The sequence below is a fragment of the Chrysochloris asiatica genome, unplaced genomic scaffold, assembly GCF_000296735.1.
Source record: "Chrysochloris asiatica unplaced genomic scaffold, ChrAsi1.0 scaffold00015, whole genome shotgun sequence".
Lineage (NCBI taxonomy): Eukaryota > Metazoa > Chordata > Mammalia > Afrosoricida > Chrysochloridae > Chrysochloris > Chrysochloris asiatica.
The window spans coordinates 31,954,217-31,976,910 of NW_006408533.1; the positions used below are offsets into that span (position 1 = coordinate 31,954,217).

At 42.6% G+C, this 22,694-nt stretch overlaps 1 protein-coding gene across 1 annotated transcript in view; it reads right to left on the reverse strand.

Annotated features, from left to right (window-relative positions):
• Positions 1-22,694, reverse strand: part of LOXHD1 (lipoxygenase homology domains 1) — a 211,359-nt gene that overhangs the window by 94,627 nt on the left and 94,038 nt on the right. Inside the window, exons 12-15 of the mRNA XM_006835145.1 lie at positions 10,590-10,744; positions 8,861-9,021; positions 2,887-2,963; positions 691-887 (exon numbers count right to left, since the gene is read on the reverse strand). Coding sequence (XP_006835208.1) covers positions 691-887; positions 2,887-2,963; positions 8,861-9,021; positions 10,590-10,744 — 590 coding nt within the window. The remainder of the gene's footprint in view (positions 1-690; positions 888-2,886; positions 2,964-8,860; positions 9,022-10,589; positions 10,745-22,694) is intronic.

Consider the following 22,694-nt stretch of genomic DNA (forward strand, 5'->3'; position numbering starts at 1 on the left):
CAGTCAGGTGGGACAGGCAGAAAAGGAGAGGTTGCAGAGACCTTGTCACCTCCTCAATTTCTGAAAAAGTCAGGTGACACTGAGCCCAGCCCACATCTACAGGGAAGGATCTAACCTCATGATCAGGGAGTTAGACCCCTGTTTCTTCAGGGAAAGTGCTGGAGCCACTTACAGCAGGGCCACCTGGGACCTTGATAAATGCTGCCTCCTGGCTTCCATCTTCTAAAGCTGTATCTTTCAGTGGGGGCAGTGGGGAATGAGGGTCTGCATTGAAATCAGCATCCAGGCATAATTCTGATACACACTCAAGTTTGGAACTGGGAACTATCTTCAGATCTTCTTTTCCATTTTTCTGTATCCTCTTTCTCCTTCCCTGAACATAGACTTCCTTTCTCCAGTATCTGTGCCCAAGATACATTGGTCTTGGCTACTCTCACAGCCAGGAAATGTGGGGACCACTGCTACTGAAAGCAAACACCCACCCCCAAAAGACTTTGAAAGTTTCACCACTGTTCACACGTCTTCCGTTGCTCTAGGTCATATTTGGAAATCAACTTACCTTGCAGACATCCCCCAAAAGAGCATTCTTTCCTTCAGAATGGTCCCTATATGTGCATAGGAATATGTATGTGTGGACGTATGGAGGGGAATGGGTGAGGCGATGTTGTGTGGTCCAGGAAGGAGACTCACAGTTCCAATATTCAGGGTCTCGAGGGTAAACTCGTCCACCCGGCCACGTTCAAAATAGTCTTTCAGGTTGTTGTCAGAGACGAGCAGAGTTTGCTTGATAGTGTCTAATTTATCACCGTAGAGCTTGATATAGACTCTAGAATCCGTGCTGGCCCCAGGGACATCCCCAGTCTTCACATAGATGTGATAGCGATAGTCTGAGTAACCATGGCAGGAGAGAGAAGAGAGGGGGGTTAGTTAGTGCAGGGTGAGTAGGAAGGAGCCTGGGGCACGTAGCAGGAGGATAGCTGGAGCCAGAGAAGTGAGATGGAAGCTGGGAGTCAGAAGCCTGTTCTTGCTCTCTCTAAGGAGCCCTGTGATGAGGGGCAAGGGTTTCCTCCATTTCTGTGAAGTCCCCTCATCTACAAGATGGGAATTCAAACACCTGCTTGGTTTACCCTACAAAATAGGAATATGCTGAGAACAGGAATGCATGCAAATCACAGGCAAGTATACCAATAGTCAAGAGTCTGAAAGGATATACAGCAATCACCTGGATCAATTATATATTGATGCATGAAGAAACTGAGGCAAAGGAAACACTGCCTTTTGCCAACAGTGTTTAGCACATTTTGTTTGTTTGTTGTTAAGAGCTGTCGAGTTGGTTCTGACTCATAGCGATCCTGTATAGGGTTTCCAAGAAGCAACTGGGGTTTGAACTACCAACCTTGTGGGTATCAGTACAGTGCTTATCCTACAGCACTACACCAGGACTCATATACAAAGTATCACTGCTATATATTCTTAGCCCAGTTTTACAGTCAAGGACTCTGAGGTTCTGAAGGTTATGTGTTTGATCCAAGATGGACAGTCAAGAAGTGGGCATCCAGGAGTGAAATCCTAATGTGGCCCTAAAGTCCTCTGCTCTTAATGGGGACATCATGCTGGGGGATACTCCATGTCATCAGGCACAAAAAGTCCACATTGCTAGTGTATGAGGGAAGGTAAAATGCCCACACGAAAGGTAAAACCAAGACCCAAATCCTACAGGTTTTTTCCAGGGTGTGTGTCTTGGGGAAGGAAAGAAAGTATTGAAGAAGCAAATGATGGTTAAGTCCAAGGCCCGCCATTCACCACTGGCTTAGGGGCTTCCAGATGGGAAGAAAGATCTGGAGAAGGTAACCTGTCCAGGATCAGCCCTCCAGACTGGCCAGGCCCAGGTAAAGGTCATTTCCGTGGGCCTGGTGCAGGGCCGCTCTGTCAGGGGCCTCTATGGGAACTGTAGGAAATGACTAATACCAGGCCGCAGGAATCAAAACGAGGAACCGTTCTTTACACCATTCTCAACCAAGCTCTTTCCCAGGCCCTGGCTTGTGGACGTGGGTGGCCTGGGAGAATTGTCCATATGGCAAAGCAGGGGCTTGGAGGGCGGGGCAGAGTAGTGGGACAAGACAGAGACTTCCGCGTGTCGGTCCCAGTTCTGTCACTGACCACCGACCTGGACATGCTAGGTGTGTCCCTTTGCCACAGCCACAGGCCATCTGTCCACAGAAGGCATCAGACTGACACAAATCCACCGGTCCTCCCCAGCTCTGAAATCTCTAATCTGAGTCCAGAGACTCAACACTCAAGTCTCAACTCTGCATATCTACAGATCTCAGTTTCCCCATCTGACAAATGGATATATAACAACAACTCTGCCTATCTTCTAGGGCTAATGTAGAGCTCAGGAGAGATAATCAATGAGAAACATGAAGTGTTGGTATTGTTGAGGATTCAATAAATAAGTTTCTTAGAATTTTGGCTACAATTCAGGATCAAACCAAGTCATTAGAGGAAATCTGGCCAGCAAGGAAAACTATAAGGTTGACTCTTACCAACCCTACAGAGCAGAGTAGAATTGTCCCATAGGGTTTCCTAGACTGTAGATTTTTATAGAAGCAAATGGCTTCATCTTTCTTCTGAAAAGTTGTTGGTGGGTTCAAACTGCTGACCTTTTAGTTAGCAGTCCAACATTTAACTCACAGTGCCTCCAGGGCTCCTTTTAGGTTAATATTTGACATTAAAAAGAAATATTTATTTTATAGTTCTAAATGATGGCTACTCTTGGCACTGTTAGCTAGGGAAGAGTGTCTGCGTTCTAGAAGGCCTGACTTCTGTTCAGCTGAGGGAGGGTGACTATTTTGCAGGTGCACACCCGTCACCTGGACAACTTACTCTTCAGGGTTGCATTGCTGTTGCTGGGCAGCAACTCTCGGACCAACTGCCCATCATCCTTATCCTTGTCCAGCCACCTGGTGAGCAAACAAGATGTTAGCTCTTTGAGTGGGACACGCAGACAACCAAACCATCACATATTTCATGCAATCAGTGCTTTGAATTCAGAAAAGGAAAATGACTCTATGAGAGCTTTAGACAAAGGAACTCAGCCCCGACTATGGAGGGAAGGCTCCCCTCAGGAGGTGATATGTGAACTGAGATCAGAAGAGAGACAAGGAGTTACCCAGAAGAAGAATGGAGGAGTCTGCTAGAGAACACGGCACAGGCTGGGTTGAAGCAGAGCCTCCAGGAATTGCCTGAAAGTCAATGTGGATGGCATGCAGTGAGGGAAGGGTAGAATGAAGGATAAGATCAAGGTGAGAGTGAAGAGTATGGTGAAAGGTAGAATGAGGGGTATGGTGAGGGGCAGAGTGAAAGGGAGGGTCGGGGGTACGTGTGAAAGAGAGTGAGGGGTAGAGTGAAGGGATTGGTGAGGGGTTGAGGGCTGAAAGATGAGCCCAGTGGACAGGTAGGCAGGGAATCACAGTAAAAATCTGTCTGAAAAGTCATGAACTTCATCATCATCATCAACTCTGAGACTGTGGCTCTCAGACCCCCTTCAAACCCGGAACTGAACTCATTGCCCAGGACTAGAAAGTGATTAATCTCACCAGGGAGGAACGGACTCCTCAACACAATCAACAGTATGAGACCAAAAGGGCAGCAGTTGCCCCAAAACAAAGCTCAGAAAAGCAGGAAAGAAGAGCAAATGGAACAGGGAACCCAGGGAGGAAGTGGGAAGAGCGCTGTTACATCGAAAAGACTGCAATCAGTGTGTTAACATATGTATAAAATATAAAATGGAAAATGAATCTAAAGAATCTTTTTCTCCTCAAAGACTACCATGTGCAAGGCATTGTGCTGAGGGCTCTGGGTCAGGGTAAGAGCAGAGAAGTTGCACTAAGACAAATAAGACATAGCCCAGCCCTTAAAGAACCTACAATTCAGCTAGGAAGACAGACAGAGTAGCCAAGACAATGGAGACCAAGGCAAAGGTGAGCGCTGGACTCAAGAAAGTGCTACCGAAATTCAGAAAAAAGGGAAGGACTCTTGGTGAAAGGGCTTTGATCGGATCTTCAAAGATGAGTGAACTGCTTGTTCTTCAAGAAGCCAGAAAGCTGTGATGTGTTAGTATGTGGGGAAAGGTACTGGACCAAGCCACCTGAGAAGCATGTTTCCCACTAAGCATTATGAGAAATGAGACAATCCTGCACTTGTGAATTGTCAAGTCCTTGGGATGAGCTACAGTGAGAACAGAAGAGATGATCTCAGTGTTTGCCTCTTGATCCCCACTTGTCTATGTTCTGATTCTTGTCTCCTCAGACCACCCCACTATACTCCAGAGAGTCCATCAAAGGACTCCATGGCTGTTGCTTCCTCTTCTCCCTCATAGTAAGTTTCTCAGGCCTCACTAAACTCCAACCTCATCTGACAACATTTAACCCCCACATGGCCACTTGGAGGCAACTCTGCCATCTTCCTTCATTCCTTCTCACAACAACTCCCTCCCAAGACACATGATCATGCATTCCCATGGGACCTTGCTGTCCTGTTGTCTGTGAGCTAACACGAAAATATTAACCAACTAAGTTGTTACACTTCCTATGGGCTTTGATGCTGTGAATCTAGACTGTTTGCAACTAGAAATGAAGATATGATGGTGGGATTCTAAGCACTGTTGGCAGGGGAAGGAAGAGATAGTTGGAAGATGGGTACAGGCCAGAGCTCATCAAATCACCCCACTAGGAGCCCCTTGTCTGTCCTGCTGGGGTCTGCCACTGACCTGGTGACTGCTGAGAAGGCTGTGGTATGGCCCTGGTCACATATGTACTTCAGCAGACTCTTGTCCTCAGAGAAACCTCCTGCTTTCCCTCAGTCTGCCCATCACATACCTACCCATCCCCATCCCTCCCCAGCAGTAAAAGGAAACCATGGCTTGTCATTTGTCCCCACCTAAATACTCACGGAGTATTAATAGATACGTCCAAATATAACATTTCTCCTTTCAGCTTCAAACACTTCAGCCCAGTTTCAGGATGAGATAGTGCTAAATGGATAAACCAGTTGACTGGTAATTAAAAAAAAATCTCTCCCTGAGCTTTCAGGAGCACATGTACACACCTGCACGCACACACTCAGTCACATACCACACACACACACCCCATACATATTACACATATACCACACAAATATCACATGTCACACATCACACATGGGACATACACATCATACACACACCACACACAGACTCACACACCACACCACACACACATGCACACAAACATCTACGAAGCTAAGACACTTACCATTCTCTAATCCTGGGAGTGAAATTGTGATAAGTAGGCCTGGTTTGTCCTCTCCCAGGGAGTTAAAATAACAGCTCAGGTGGGGATGCAGGGTTTGATCTAAGCCCCAGAAGGACCACCTCTTTCTTACACAAAGTATATCTTTGAGCTACTATTCTGCTTTCTGGTCCTGGTAATATCACTGTTGTTGCTATCAGCTGCCACCAAACCAATTCTGATAGTGGTGAACCAATGTGGGCAGAGTAGAACTGAGCCCCAAAGGTTTGTCAAGGCTGTGGTCTTTCTAAAGTAGATCGCCAGGTTTATCTTTAACCACCACTCGCCTGTCTGTGTGCTGTACTGTGGTGACTTGCATGTTACTGTGATTCTGAAAACTATGGCACTAGTATTTTAAATACCAGCAGGGTCACTCATGGTGGATAGGTCTCAGCTGAGCTTCCAAACTAAGACAGACTAGGAAGAAGGCAATATGAACTCCTTCCAAATATTCTGTCACTGAAAACCTGAAACACTATCAGATAGCACCAGAATATTGAATCCTGAAACAGGATGAAGAAAATACTATCAGATATAGTGCTGGAAGATGAGCCACTCAAGCTGGAAGATGAGCCACTCAAAATATGACGGGAGAACAATTGTATCCTCAAAGTAGAGTTGACCATGATGACATAAACAGAGTAAAGTTTTCAGGACCTTTATTTGCTGATGGAGCACAACTCAAAATGAGGAGGAACAGCTGTAAATATCCATTAAGAATCAGAGCATAGAATGTATGAAGTATGAATCTAGGAAAATTAAAAGTTGTCAAACACGAATTGGAATGCATAAACATTGATATCCTAGACATTACTGAGCTGAAATGGACTGGTATTGGCCATTTTGAATCTGACAATCACATGGTTTACTATACCAGAAATGACAAATTGAAGAGGAATGGTATCACATTCATCATAAAAAGAGCATTTCAAGATCTAACTTCAAGTACAATGCTGTCTGTGAAAGGATAATATCCACATACCTAGAAGGAAGACCAGTTAATACCACTATTATTCAAATTTACACACCAACCACTAAAATCAGTGATGATGAAGTTGAAGAATTCTACCAGCTTCTTCAGTCTGAAACTGATCAAACAGAAAATCAAAATGTATTGATAATTATTGGTGATTAGAATGCAAAGGTTGGAAACAAAGAGAAAGGAAAATATGGCCTTGGTGATAGAACCGATGCTGGAGACTGCATGATAGAATTTTGTAAGATCCATGATTTCTTTGTTGCAGATATTATTTTCAAACAACATAAAAGATGACTGTACACATGAATCTCACCAGATGGAATACACAGAAATCAAATGGACTACATCTGTGGAAAGAGGCAATGGAAAAGCTCCACATCATCAACCAAAACAATGGCAGGGCTGAATGTGGAACAGACTATCAATTGCTTATATGCAAGTTTGGGCAGAAGCTGAAGAAAATGAAAACAAGTCCATGAGAGCCAAAATATGACTTTGAACATATTCCATCTGAATTTAGAGATTGTCTCAAGAACAGATCTGATACATTAGACAAATGACCCGAAGCATTGTGGGAAGGCATCAAGAACATCATAAAGGAATAAAGCAAAAGGTCATTAAGAACAAAAGAAACAAGGAAAAGACCAAAATGAAAATCAGTAGAGACTCTGAAACTTGCTCTCCAGCATACAGATGCTAAAGCAAATGGAAGAAAAGAAATAAAAGAGCTGAACAGAAAATTTCAAAGGGCAGCTCAAGAAAATAAAGTCAAATATTTACAATGAAATGTGCAAAGTTAGAAAACCAAAAGTAAAGAACATGCTTGGCATTTCTCAAACTGAAAAAGAACTGAAGAAAAATTCAAACCTCGACCTGCAATATTGAAGGATTTATGGACAAAATATTGAATGAAGCAGAAAGCATCAAAAGACAATGGAAGGAATACACAGATTTACTATACCAAAAAGAAATGGCTGACATTCAGTCATTTTAAGAGGTAGCATATGATCAAGAGTCAATGATACTGAAGGAAGCAGTCTAAGGTACACTGAAGGCATTGGTATAAAGCAAGACTCTGGGAATTGATGAAATACAAATTGAAATCATTCAATAAGCTGAGCCAGCACTGAAGGCACTCACTCATCTATGCCAAGAAATTTAGAAGATAGTTACTTGGCCATCTGATTGGAAAAGTTCTAATTTGTGCCCATTCCAAAGAGAGGTGACCCAACGGAATGCAGAAATCATCAAGAAATATCATTACAATCACATGCAAGTTAAATTTTGCCAAAGACAATTTTAAAATGGCTGCAACAGTACATTGACAGGGAACTGCCAGAGGTTCAAACCACATTCAGACCAGGAAATGCCAGAGCACGTGGAACGAAGAATATCATTGCTGACGGCAGATCGATATTAACTGAAAGCAGAGAATACAATAAAGATGTTTACCTGTATTTTATTGACTACAAAAAGGCTTTCAATTGTGTGTATCATGACAAACTATGGATAAATTTGTGGAAAATTAATATTCCAGAACATTCCATTGTGCTCATGAGGAATCTGTACATAGATCAAGAGGTAATTGTTCAAACAGAACAAGGGGACACAGAATGATTTAAAATTAGGAAAGGAGTGTGCTAGCATTCTATTCTTTCACCATACTTACTCAATCTGTACACTGAACAAATAATCCTAGAGGCTGGATTGCATAAAGAAAGTGACATCAGGATTGGAGGAAGAATCATTAATAACCCACAATATGCAGATGATACAACCTTGCTTATCGAAAGTGAAAAGGACTTAAAATACTGATGAAGACCAAAGACCACATCAAAAATCTTCACCACTAGACCAATAAATAATATCAAGATAAATGGAGAAACAATTGAAGTCATCAAAGACTTCATTTTGCTCGGATCAACCATCAACATTCATGGAAGCAGCAGTCAAGATTTCAATGGTATATTGTCTTAGGTAAATTGGCTGCACATAACCTCTTGAAAGTGTTCAAGAGCAAAGCTGTCAGTTTGAGTACTAAGGTGCGCCTGACCCAAGCCATGGTATTTTTAATAGCCTCATATGTATTTGAGATATCGTGTTGTAGAAGAATATTAAAAGTACCACGGACTGCCAGAAGAACAAACAAATCTGTGTTGGGAGAAGTACAGTCAGAATGTTCCTTAGAAGCCAGGATGGCAAGACTTTGTCTCTCATTCTTCGGACAGATTAACAGGAGGGACCTGGAGAAGAACATTATGCTTGGTAAAGTGGAGGTCAGAGAAAAAGAGGAAGACCCCCAACAAGATGGATTGTCATAGTGGCAGCAGCAATGGACTCAAGTGTAGCAATGATTGTGAGGTTGCTGCAGGTCCTGGTAGTGTTTCATTCTGTTGTGCATACGGTCACTATGAGTCAGTACCAACTCAACAACAACAACAAGCTTTTAAGGTATCTCCATGTGGGTTTGAACGTCCAACCTTCTGGGTCTTTCCAAAACTTGGAGATCAAAATCTCTGCTGGAGAACACAAGCAGGTGGGACTTAAGTACCTGGAACATGGGAACTCCATGTTGTCACTCTCAGGTTGGCCCTCCTCTCTCACCAACACCCGCTCCAGGTACCAGCCACTGCCCGCACCTTTGCCATCATGCCGGATCCTCACCCGCTTCACCTTCCGTAAGGTGACAGCCTCAATGGTGAACTCATCTGCCTGCAGAGGGGAAAGACAGCAGAGCTAGTGGATGATATCTACCTCTAGATGAGATCTAGATGCCAAAAGAGCTAAGCCTAGAATACAAAAAAAAACCCACAAAAACCAGAGCTGATGTGCTTAAGTGGAGGGATTCAGACCAAGTCAAGCTTCACCCCATTTTTATCATTGGAATATCACACTATGGCAAGTTCCCAGCATTTAAGATGTACACATTTTCAGTTAAACAATGGCTAGTCCCCATGAACTCCTTTTAAAAGGCAACTTATCCTGGGAGGATATACATGCTAAGCTGCTATCCGACAACAACCCAGTTAGCATGAATTAATTCCTTAGCTAACCTTCTCTGGCTATAGAAGGGCACTGGTACCTTCTAGGGAAGGGAGAAGACTAGAACTGATTGATGAGGCTGGTGTACGTGTGCATACCTGGAGCCTCCAAAGCCAAGATCATACAGCAAAAGATGCAGATAGAAAAGCATAGAAACAGATGAAGAGGAAGATAAGTGGATGAGAGAGATGAAAATAAAAGTGAAGTAAAGTCACCCACTTTATCTCCCAAATGGAGATGAAGCTGAGTTCACCCAGCACCCTCTGTTCAAATTCCTTGTCATGTCCATAATCTTGAGAGCAAGGTCAGCTTGGCTTGGTCTTGGGAGAGAGCCCTCCACTCCTGTCCCAGGTTGCCCTGCCTCACCAAGGAAGGTGACAGAGAGAAGGTAGTGAGTGCTTGGCTGAACCACCTTCACCTCAAATTGTTGCAGCAATAGCTCTTTACTGAGCACCTTGTGTGCTGCAGGCCAGGTTTGTTACTTGGTGTAACACACCTATCATCCTTCCCTCACAACAGCCAACCACAGGTAGGTATCCTCCTCCTATTTACATACAGGAAATGAGTTTACTCTCAGACCCACCTGACTCTCTCCTTACTGCTCTCATACGCTAGTGTAAACCCATTTCATGACTTGGAAGACCAAGGAACAGAAAGAATACGCAACACGTTCATAGAAAGGCCAGGAGCCCAGTTCTTCCACCTCCATGTTTCATGCATGCTTCTGGTTTCTCCTCAAAGCAGACAGAAGGGGAACAAGATACCACCAGTGATCATGCCTGGTAGAAAATGAGTATGTCCTCAGTTGACTGTCTGGTGCCCTAACTTTCCGGCAGGCTGGGTCCTCTCCTTTACACCTCATGAATCTGTCCCTCTCCAGCGACCCTAAAAAAAGAAAGATGCTGCTCCTAGCTCCCCAAATGCCCTCTTCTCAAAGTTCTGGGGACAAAGGGGGACCACAGTCCTTCTAGGGTGGCTTTCCTACTCCTAGCTGGATAGTCCTAGGAGCTTAGTCAGGGTGCACATGTCAGTGGATTTGGGTGAGCCAAATACCTAGGGACCAAGCCAACCAGACACTGCTATGCCCCCAGTGACTGCTGTTGGTATTGCCAGGTTCCCCACTCTCCTCCCCAGAGCGAGTTTCTCTGGAGACTGAAACTCTCCTTTGACAGAGCAGGGAAGACAAGGGACAGGGATGTGGTTGGGAGGGTGGTTGGCACATCACAGCAACTACTTACATTGCCCTTCTCGAACAAGTCAACATTATTCCTGCAGTTGAACATCAGCCGCTCCCCCGTGTCTCCCACGTCTCCATAAAGGCAGAGATAGACATTGGCATCGGTCCCTGCACCTTCCAGGTCCCCTGTGCACACAGTCACACGGTACCGGGCCACTGCCAGGCAAAGAGAGAGGGATGCAGTTGGCTGACAGCGCCCCCTGCTCCCCAATGCAAGCATTGCTGCTCCTCCCTCCTGAGCTCTGCCTCCTAGTCCCTCTGCAGAGTGACCTAGCTCATTCCCACTGACAAGCCAAATCTCTCTTCACCCTAGACAAGGACCAGCTCATCCACACATCTCCTGTTCTAGACCAAGTTTCCCAAACCTGGAAGACCATCAGAAGCCCCTGGGAAACTCTGATAAGAACTCAGATTCCTAAGCCACACTTCAGACCTCTCAAGTCTGACTCCCTAAAGGTGGAACCCCAACAATTGTATGTTTACACCTCAACAAAATACTAGGACACCAAAATCAGAAACATATAAAAAGAATTATACACCATGGAATACAAGGTTGGGTCGACACATGAAAATCAGTGTCGTTTATAAATCAGGGCTTTGAATGGGTTCCAAACGGTTCAGTAATTGCCATCATAAACAAGGGTCTCATACACACTGCATAGCAACCAAATCTCTTGCCTGTGGGATTTTAATCCAAGTAGGAAACAAGTAGCCTTGTTTATGATGACATTACTGAACCAATTTGAACAGGTTCAAAGTCCTGATACAAATGAATAAAGGACAAAACTATAGGATCATCTCATCTCAATAGATGCACAACAGACACGTGACGAAATCCAATATCCTTTCAAAATGAAAACATCCAGTAATCTGGGAATGGACTTCTGGTGTGGCACTGTGGATCAGCACTGGACTGCGACCCATAAGGTCAGCAATTCAAACCAACTGCTCCTTGGAAACCCTATACAGGGTCGCTAGGAGTTGGCACATACCAACAAAAACAACATCAACAAAGAAACAAACAGCTCTGTTGTGCCCCAAAATGGCAGCCAACTGGTCAGCTTTGAATGTGTGTTGCTCTGCAAAAAGCCTATACAGTGGGAACTGACTCGACCACACATAACAACAACAGAAGTCCTGCCACAGTCCTATCTCTTGGAAGTTTCCATGTGGGAAGCTGGATTAATTGGCAGGACTTTGGAGAGCAACACACATTCAAAGCAGCTCAGTTGGTTGCCATCTTTGAACAGAGCAGAGCAAAGCAGTTTGTTTCCTTGTTGTTGTTGTTGTTGTTGTTATTGTTGTTAAGTGCCATTGGGTCAATTCCAACTTATAGCGACCCTGTATAGGGTTTTCAAGGAGCAGTTGGTGGGTTTGAACTGCCGACCTTTGTAGTAGTCCAGTGCTTATCCTCCAGCACCACCAAGCATAAGAAAAGAGATCACCAAAAATGAAGCCCACTGTCATCCAGTCTATTCTGATTCATAGTGACCTTACAAATCACCAGGAAGTTTAATTGAAAGTTCAAATTATTTTCTCAGTAATATACCTATTTTTATTTGGCTATAGAGACATCTGAAAATTAAATCTGATGATTAAACATGTGAGTACATGTAGACCCAGGATCTGTAGCAAAAGGCAAAGAAAGAAGGACACAGATTGATTGTTTAAACATCAAACCAGGCCTTGAGTAAAGCTAACACAGGAAGACACTTCAATCAACAGTTAAGATTGAGGAGAAAAGCCCTTACTCCCAAATACTGGCTCCTCATAGGTCCAGATGAGCCCAACTGCTGTAGAGTTCATTGTGAGTCATGTGTCACAGTAGAATTGTGCTCCTTAGGGTTTGCAATGGCTGATTTTCTTCAGAAGTAGATCACTAGGCCTCTCTTTTAAGGCACCTCTAGGTGTACTTGGGCTTCCAAACTTTTGTTAAGCAGCCAAGCATGGTAACCGTTTGTAGCACCTAAGGACTCCCGCATAGGGTCACACTGCCTTTTCTAATCAGCACTATTAAAATTCAAATGATCATGGGGGAGGCAAATACACTGACCCTTCCCAGTCTTTGTATGAATGAAATGATCTTTTATGTTAAGCTGTCTGCGATACTGTGAATTAACAGTAAGAGGCAGGAACAAGAGGGCATTAAGGTTACATTCATTGGTGATGGAACAATTTGGAAACAGTTAAGGAGACTGGTTGCACAACTCGAAGACTGTAATCAATGTTGCTAAATTGAACATGTAGAAATTGTTAATGTGGCATATGCTTTATTACGTGTTTTCACTACAATAATTTTTTTTTGAAGAAAGAGAAACATTGAGAACAAACAAGATGGCAGATAGAGTAGAAGTGCAGTGAGGATCTCTGTCAGCAATAACACAGAATACTAGACCAAGCAGGCTCAGGGGATGGTCCCAGAACTCTGAACCACCTATAAAGGAATATTTAGAAAGCTGGAAGGCTTACAGCCAGTGGAATTTGTAGCAGAAGCAAGAAATCCAGTGCTTTCTAATCCAAGGCACTCAGCTGCTCCCTGAGCAGCCATCTTAGGCGAGACCAAGCAGGGGAAGGATCAGAATAGCCACAGATGCCTGAACAGAACCGCAGAGATAAAGGTGTGGACATTCTTTTTTTTTTTTTTTTGGTATCTGTTCATTGGTGTTTCAATGTCTGTGCACCTCCATTCAGATGACTAGAGGGAGTGCCTGAGCAAGTGGAAACCCCACCCCTGGAAACCCCACCCTACTACACATGTGCACAGATCTCCTCAAAATTTAAAGGGACAGTTTCCACTTAAAACCAAATGGCAGCACAAAACGGCCACAGCCAGCCCTGGACTGCTTATCACTAGGAAAAAGGCCTGAACAGGGGTTGCAGAGTAGGACAGGCACACTAAAAAGGAAACAGGCCAAAAATTAAATCCTGAATTATGTCATAATGACCAAGAGTGGCATCTTGAAATTTTTCAGGAAGAAGAGTGAAAAGGGAAATTTTTCAGGAAGAAGAGTGATCACATCTACCTGGAGGCAATCAGAAAGCATAAAACATACCAAAATACACACCCATCTAAGTTTTAAGGCCACAGCCAACTACTGAATATGCCCAAAACAGAAACAGATGACCATATCAGCACATGTCCAGAAACTAGATAAAGTAACTGAGACACTTTACTACCTCCAGCAGTAGACCTACACTCCATACTAGAAGGAAAGCAGGCTTTGGAATTGCCTGAGAAGAATTTCAGAAAAATGTTTATACAATGTATCAAAACACTTTACAATGGAGTTGAGAATAGTAAGGAAGAAGTCAGGTAAGTGCTACAGGAACAATCAAATAAGATAGATACAGCATTGGAAACTATTCAGAACCTACAGAAAGAGGTTCAAATTATTAATAATAGAATATCAGTAATGGACAATACACTGAAAGGGCAAAGGAGTAGAATTGAAGAGATGGAAGCCAGATCTAGTGAGATGGAAGATAAATCTCTCAATACTACTAAGATAGAAGAACAAACAGTAAAAAGGATTTTTAAAAATCTGAAGAAGGTCTAAGATTTATATTGGACAACATGAAGAGGAATAACAATAAGAATTATCGGCGTTCTAAAACAGGAAGTTTTCACACAAGTCCACAGAGGAGATAGTTGAAGAGCTTCTGGAAGAAAATTTCCCTAACATCTTGAAAAGCAAAAAGATAAGCATTCAAGAAGCTCAATGAACCCCAGGAAGGATAGACCCTAAAAGACAATCACCAAGACATATAATAATCAAGCTCTCCAAAATCAAAGACAAGGACAGGATCTTGAAAGCAGCTAGGGAAAAGAGAAGTGTACATACAAAGACTAGCAAATCAAATTAAACTCAGATCTCTCAACAGAAACCATGCAGGCAAGAAGGCAATGGGGAGACATATATAAAACCCTGAAAGAAAAAAACTGCCACTCAAGAATCCTCTACCCAGCAAACCTGTCAATCAAATACGATGGTGTAATCAAAACATTCCAGGATAAACAGAAGCTAAGGGATTTTGCCAAAGCCAACCCTGCTATGAAAAATGTCCTAAAGGAAGTTCTGTGGATTGAGAACCAACAAGAACAGACAACAACCAAAGAATGACATATGTGTCAGCATCACCCTGAACTCAATCAACAAATGGAAGAGTCAAGAACAGAATAAAATTATAAGAACAGAGGATCTGGAAGGTCAGTCTATGATCAAAACAATTACAATGTGAAAGAAGGTAAACACAGAAGAATAGAGATCCAGGTGGTGAGAAAGTCAGGTAGATTTCAGGATAAAATAGACTGTCTTAAATGGAGGGAAGACTTAATGGAATATAAGGTAACCACAATAGTGGGGTTGGGGTGGGGGACTTAGTTTGGGTGTTGGGAAGGGCAATACAAGAAGAGGCGGAAGAACAAGGTAGATAGGGGAACACTGAGACAGGTTCTCATGGCCTAAGTGGAACAGAGGTAAATACTGATGCATACTCAGACTTGGAACAACAGAGCTCTGGGATAAATGGATCTAGGCATAGTTTGAAGAGGGGAAATAATACTAAGATGCTTGACTGTCTTATGAGTCTTGGTTTCCCTTTCCTACTATTGTAAAATAGACACTTCAGTGAGATAGAAAGGAATTTCGGGACACATAATTACAGAAAACTTGTAAGCTCGTCTTCAGCCTATAACTGAATGGAATATCTAAAAGGGTTTCTGGAACTTGCCCAGTGAAATAGGCCTCTTGCAAAGCCTTTGCTGAGTATAAGACCTTAGGTGAAATCCTGAGTCCCATCCAGAACCTTATAAGGTGAGACATTTCCATTAGCAAGGACAAGCAGACCAGCCTGAAAGAGTTAGAGCAACAGAAGATACATCTTCAGAGAAAGATCATCAGGAAAAACCCAAAACAAAAATGTCAGCATGACTGGCTACTACAAGAATAAGCAAGCTGTTCGCCAGGAAGCCATCAAGGCAAGCAATCAAGTTCCTTCAGGACAAACTCCCCTCTAAGACTGAAACTCAAAGGGAACACACAAATAAGCATGTAAGCTTGCTGGCGACCGTACTGGTCTACTGGTGAGTGGAAGAGAGGGGAAGGCAGCAATGAAGAAATGGGCTGAGTTCAACCACAGTCCATTGACTCCCATTGACCTGGAGACGAGAGAGAGAAGAGGAAGGGCTGGTTGGTCCAAGTGTAGTGAGACCTGGGGACACTTGGGCTCACAGACAAGGACATAGCCACAGAGGGTTAGAGCTGAGAATGAAGCATCCAGCTGATATGAAGTGAAGGGAGATGCACAAGAACACTCAAACTTGCAGACAGTACTCATTTGACCTAGACTCAATGGCTTGATAATCAGAACTCAACTAGAGGAAGATTTTACACACACACACAATTTTTTAAATAAAGGAAACAAGGGTAAATAGCTACAATTTGATGAACCTGACCTATACTTGTGGAGGTGGTAACTCTAAATACCAACAGAGAGGGAAGGAGTCTTCACATCAAGCATCAATCCTATCCCCTCTGTACACAGTGTAGATAGGGATGGGCAACTTAGATACTGGCTACCTAAAATGAGGAGGGGGGACAATAAAGGCACGAAGTGACTGGCTTACAAGGTTTCAAGAGGGAGTTTAGTTTAAGAGTATGTGGGGGAGAAAGAGTCCCCATTGAATAGCTTTCAGCTTGTCTAGATGGGTCTGGTTAAAAGAGATGGGGATAAGATTCTTATGATTCAATAGTGAGTAATTGTTATCATGACTAATTGCGACTGTCACAATTGGAAAGGTAGAAGTTTTGTAACAAAAACAGGGGAGTGGTTAATCTTACAGTCCAGAAACAGAGGACCCTAGAACTATCAAGGGAGAAGAGCACAAGTGGAATGAGGGACCTTATCCAGATAAGCAGCGACACAAGAGACGGAGGCAGAGATGGGGACATGGAGAGGGGTAGCAGCTGAGGACTCTAGATTCATGGGAAGAGAGGGCCTAAGAACTGGTGGCCAGGAGGCAGACTTGCAGAATGCGCCCTTTGGAGGTGTAAATTATTACATGTGTCTGAGTGTTAAAAAAAAAAAAGAGAGAGAGAGAGAGGCAAAGTGAATAGAGGGAAATAGTGTTAACTGATGGTACATGGAGGGGATTGTAATCATTGTGATGAAACAAGTTGTATGATTTGTTGAATGTAAAACTGATGATCTGCTCTGTAACCTTTCACTCAATCCACAATAAAAACTTAAAGAAAAAAAAGAAAGAAAGAGAAGCACTGACTGGGGTGAAAACTGAAAGTAAGAAACTAGAAACACAGAGGGGACAGGGAAAGCCCTAAACATGAGCCTCCCCTTATTTTTAGCTGTGGCGAAGGCTAGTCTTGCTTTCTTAGTTGTAACTACTGGGCAATTCCCAGACATGCACTGACTAGGGAATTCTGAAATCCTTCTACCTAGGAATTTCAATTTCCTTTGTTCTAGAGAAGAGGTGACCTGGTGGTTTGGCTGGTTAAAAATTGGACTGCTAACTGCAAAGTCCACAGTCTAAACCCGCCTGCCACTACACAAGAGAAAGATGAGGTTATTTGCTCCCATAAAGACTGATAGTCTCAAAACCTCTAAGGTACCTTCTGCTCTGTCCTATATGGTTGCTGTGAGAACCCCCTCTATAGAGTGAGTATGCTTTGGTTTGGGTTTTGGTTTTGGTTCTAGAGAGGAATGTTGGTGTTGCAATGGATACAGTGCTCAGCAGCTAACTGAAAGTTCAAAGCTCAGCAGTTCATTATTGACTTGACAGTAGGAAGTTTGGTTTGGTTTGCTTGTTCTGGTACTCTGACCACCTCTTGTCTGTCAGTTTGTCATACTGTGGTGGCTTGTGTGTTGCTGTGATGCTGAAGTTATGCCACCAGTATTTTAAATGCTAACTGCAAGGTCGGCAATTCCAACCTACCAACTGCTCTTTGGGAACCATATACAGGGTCACTATGAGTAGGAATCGACTCGACAACACTTAACAACAACAAAAGGGTCACCCCTGGTGGAGCTTCCAGACTAAGACAGACTAGGAAGAAAGAGAAGTGGACTACCTCCGAATGGTTATTGTTAAGTGCTGTCAAGTCAGTTCCGACTCATAGCGACCCTGTAGAGGGTTTTCAAGAAGCGGCCAGTGAGTTTGAACAGCCAACCTTGCAGTCCAGTGCATTAATCAACAGTGTTACACCAGGACTCTGAATGGTTGTTGTTAAGTGCCACCAAGTCAGTTCCGACCCAATGCGATCCTGTATAGGGTTTCCGAGGAGCAGCTGGTGAGCTTGAACCACCGACCTTGCAATTCCAATGGCTTTGCAGTCTGGCACATTAACCCACAAAGCCATTATGAATGGCAGAAGAATATTGTCAGATATAGTGCCAGAAAATAAAAACATTATGTCTAGTAGCAAAACATTGATAGATAGAGCGATAGAAGATGAGCCCCCGGGTAAGAAGGCACTCAAACTACAACTAGGGAAGACCTGCCTTTTCAAAATAGAGTTGACCGTGATGATGTGAATGAATGTGATAAAGCATTTGGGACCGTCATTTGTTGATGGCGCACAACTCAAAATGAGTAAACATCCATTAATAATCAGAACATGGAATGTGTGAAGTACAGATTTAGGAATATTGGAAGTTGTAAAAAATGAAATGGAACACATAAAGATCAGTATGCTAGGCATCAGTGGGCAGAAATGGACTGGTATTGGACATTTAGAATGCAACAATCATATGGTGTACTGTGTGAAGAACAAGAAATTCAAGAGGAATGGCAGCACATTCATTGTCAAAAAGAGTATTTCAAGGTCTATCTTGAAGTGCAATGCTGTCTGTGATAGGATAATACCCATACGCCTACAAGGAAGGCCAGCTATTACCACTATTATTCAAATGTACACACTAACCACTAAAGTCACAAATGATGAAATTGAGTAATTCTACCAACTTCTTCAGTCTAAATTCCATCAAACAAACAATGAAGATGCATTGATAATTACTGGTTATTGGAATGCAAAAGTTAAAAACATAAAGGAAAGTTTAGTAGATGGGAAATATGGCCTTGGTGATAGAAATAATGCTAGAGATGACATAATAGAATTTTGTAAGACCAACAACTTGTTCATGGCAAATACCTTTTTAAAACAGCATAAAAGGCTACTATACACATTGACCTCACCAGATGGAATACACAGGAAACAAATTTATTGTATCTGTGGGAAGAGATGAAGGAGAAACTCAATAACATCAGCCAAAACCAAAGCAGGTGCAGACTGTGGAACAGACCACCAATCACTCACGTGGAAGTTCAAACTGAAGCTAAAAAATTTAAAACAAGTTCGTGAGAGCCAAAATATGTCCTTGAATATGTCCCACCAAAATTTAGAGACCATTAGAATTATGGTGATAGAGGAAAATATTGAAAGTACCATGGACTGCCAAAAGAACAAACAAATCTATGTTAAAATAGCCAGAAAGGTCCTTAAAAACCAAGATGGCCAGATAACATGTCTCTCATACTTCAGACATATATCAGAAGGGACCAGTCCCTGGTGAAGGACATCATGCTTGGAAAAGTGGAGGGTCAGCGAAGAAGTGAAAGACCTTCTACAAGATGGATTGACGTAATGGCAGCAGCAATGGGCTCAAGCACAGTAACGATGGTGAGGTTGGTGTAGGACTAGGCAGGTTTTCGTTCTGTTGTGCATAAGGTCATTATGAGTTAGTACTGACTCAACGACACCTAACAACAACATTTCAAGAACAGATCTGATGCATTAGCCACAATCACCAAAAACCAGAAGAGTTGTGGGATGACAAAAACATCATACAGGCAGAAAGCAAATGGTATTTTGAAAGGCAGGGAAGAAAGAAAAGACATAAATGGATGTCAGAAGAGACTCTGGAACTTTCTCTTGACCGAAAAAATGAGGAGGTGAAAGAGCCTAACAGTGAATTTCAAAATGCAGTTCAAGAAGAAAAAATTTAGTATTATAATGAAATGTGCAAAGAGCTGGAGTTAGAAAACCAAAGGGAAGAACACACTCAACATTTCTCAAGCTGAAAGAACTGAAAAAGAAATTCAAGCCTCTACTTGCTATATTGAAGGATTCTATGGGCAAAATAGGGTTCCTGGTGTCACTATAGAATAAGCACTGGACTGTCAAGGTTGATAGTTCAAACCCACTAGTCACTCATAGGAAACCCTACACAGGATCATGACGAGTCAGAATCGACTGGACGGCACTTAACAACAACAACAACAATGGGCAAAATATTAAATGATGCAGAAAGCATCAAAAGATGGTGGAAGGAATAAACAGAGTTACTGTACCAAAAAGAAATGGTTGATGGTCAACCATTTCAAGAAGTAGCATATGGTCAACAACCAATGGTATTAAAGGAAGAAGTCCAAGCTGTACTGAAGACACTGTCAAAAAACAAGATTCCAGGAATTGACAGAATGCAAATTGAAATCTTTCAACAAACTGATGCAGCACTTGAGTGCTCACTCAAGAAATCTGGAAGGCAGCTACCTGTCCTATCAATTGAAAGAGATCCATATTTGGACAATATCATTAATATCACATAAAAGTAAAACTTTGCTAAAGATAATTTTTAAATGCTTGAAGAATACTTTTTAAAATTGCATTGACAGAACTGCCAGAAATTCAAGACAGATTCAGATGTGGAAGGAGCAACATTACTGATGCCAGGTGGATCTTGGCTGAAAGCAGAGAATACCAGAAAGATGTTCACTTGTGCTTTGTTGGCTATGCAAAGACCTTCAATTGTGTGGATCATGACAAACTATGGAAAACATTGCAAAGAATGGGTATTCCAGAACAGAACATTTAATTGTGCTCATGAGGAGCCTGTACATAGACCAAGAGGCAGTTGTTAGAATAGAACAAGAAGATATCGAATGGTTTAAAATCAGGAAAGGTATGTGCTAGCATTGTATCCTTTCACCTTATTTATTCAATCTATATGCCTGGCAAATAATCAGAGAAATTGAATTATATGAAGAAGACTGTGACATCAGGATCAGAGGAAGACTCATTAACAATTCATGATATGCAGATAATAACAATCTTGCTTGCAGAAAGCCAGGAGGACTTAAAACACTTAACTGATGAAGATCAAGACCACAGCCTTAGATACGGATTGCACCTCAATGTAAAGAAAACAAAAGTCCTAAGCACTGAACCAATAAATGACATCATGATAAATGGAGAAATGATTGAAGTGTGGAAGACTTCATTTTGCTTGGATCCACCATCAACACTCATGAAAACAGCAGTCAAGACATCAAATGACGTATTGCAATAGGCAAATCTGTTGCACAAAACCTCTTCAAAGTGTTCAAGAGCAAAGATGTCAGTTTGAGGACTAAGGGTGATGACCCAAGCCATGGTATTTTCAATCACTTCATACGCATATGAAAGCTGGACCGTAAATAAGGAAGACCGTAGAAGAATTGATGCATTTGAGTTATGGTGTTGGAGGAGAATATTAGAAGTACCATGGACTGCCAGAAGAACAAATAAATCTGTCTTAGAAGAAGTACAGCCAGAATGCTGCTTAGAAGCAAGAATTGCGAGACACTTCTCTCATACTTAGGACATGTTAACAGGAGGGACCAGTCCCTGGAGAAGGACACCATGCTTGGTAAAATGGATGATCCGTGAAAAACAGGAAGACCTCAATGAGATGGGCTGACACAGTAGCAGCAGTAATGGACTCAGCCATAGCAACAATTGTGAGGCTGGCACAGGACTGGGCACTATTTCGCTCTGCTGTGCATAGAGTTGCGACGAGTTAGAAGCAATTTGTTGGCACCTAATAAGAGCATTACGTTGGAATTTCTCAGAGGCTCTGATCCTCTCGGGGGACTCCTCTGGGCCCACCTGCTACAGAGGTTCCCAGTTGCTTCCTGGCAAGAAGTTTGTGGACAATTAAAAATAATGGTTTTGTCAGTGAAAGCCTCTAAACAGATGGGTACATACTAGAGGCTCTTGTAGTTTAATTTAAAATTACAGCTCATCCTGATTAATGAGAAACTCTGGTTTTCAGCTTTCTAGTCCAATAGTCTCTTGCCTGCTCTGGAGTTGTGTATAATCACTTCTTTGTAGATTACAAAGTGCTGACCTCATTTATTATATTATCTCATGTAACTCCCGGGGGCAAGTCAAAGTGGAAATCAACTGTGAGCCGTACATATTTTGTCCACATCTCCCAGACTGCGTTAATCAATATAATCCCTCCCCAAAGCCTCTTGACTCTCAGACATCCCTTCATTGCTTATTTGGCTAGCTTTATTGTAAGTAAACTAGGGACACATGATTTCAAACTTAGAGAATTTAATGTAAAATTGATATTTACTCATTTATTGAGACTCTCCACTTATGAGGTCTTTAGGAAGTCCTGCATATGATTCATTACATGCTGGGACCAACTTTATTTACTGTTATGAAGATGTTTCCAGGCCAGACTCCAGATCTGAGTTCTTGTAGAGGTGAATGAGCGGCAGGATGTGTTTCAAGCATCAGAGCAGTAGTCCAGAGGAGCAGTTAGGAGAAAGACATTAGAATTGGGGTGGGCTCCAAAACACTGCAGAGACTTTCCAGAAGCTACCAAGCTGCTTTTGCAGCCAGTGTGCTGGAGAGGAAGCCTTGTAATACTGTTATTCATCTGAAAATGTTTTCTCATTGAAATGGTCCTTTAATTGTATCACAGAAGACAAAACACAAACCAGAGCTCTGATACTCTGACATACCGCACAATGCCTGAAGTGTTGTTAGATGTCATCAAGTAGATTCTGACTCATAGTGACTCTATGTGACAGAGGAGAACTGCCCCCAAGGCTTTCTCAACTGCAATGTTTACAGGAGCAGATCACAAAGTCTTGCTCTTGCAGATCTGCTTGAGTACTTGGAGCCTGGGAGAGTTCTAAACACCTTCTGGCATCAGGGGGAGGCCATTGATACTTAGTGGGTAAGCCAAGCAATCCCACTGGCACACCAATTCAGAGTTCTACTGTATACTCTGTATACTCTGGTAGCATAGTGGTTAC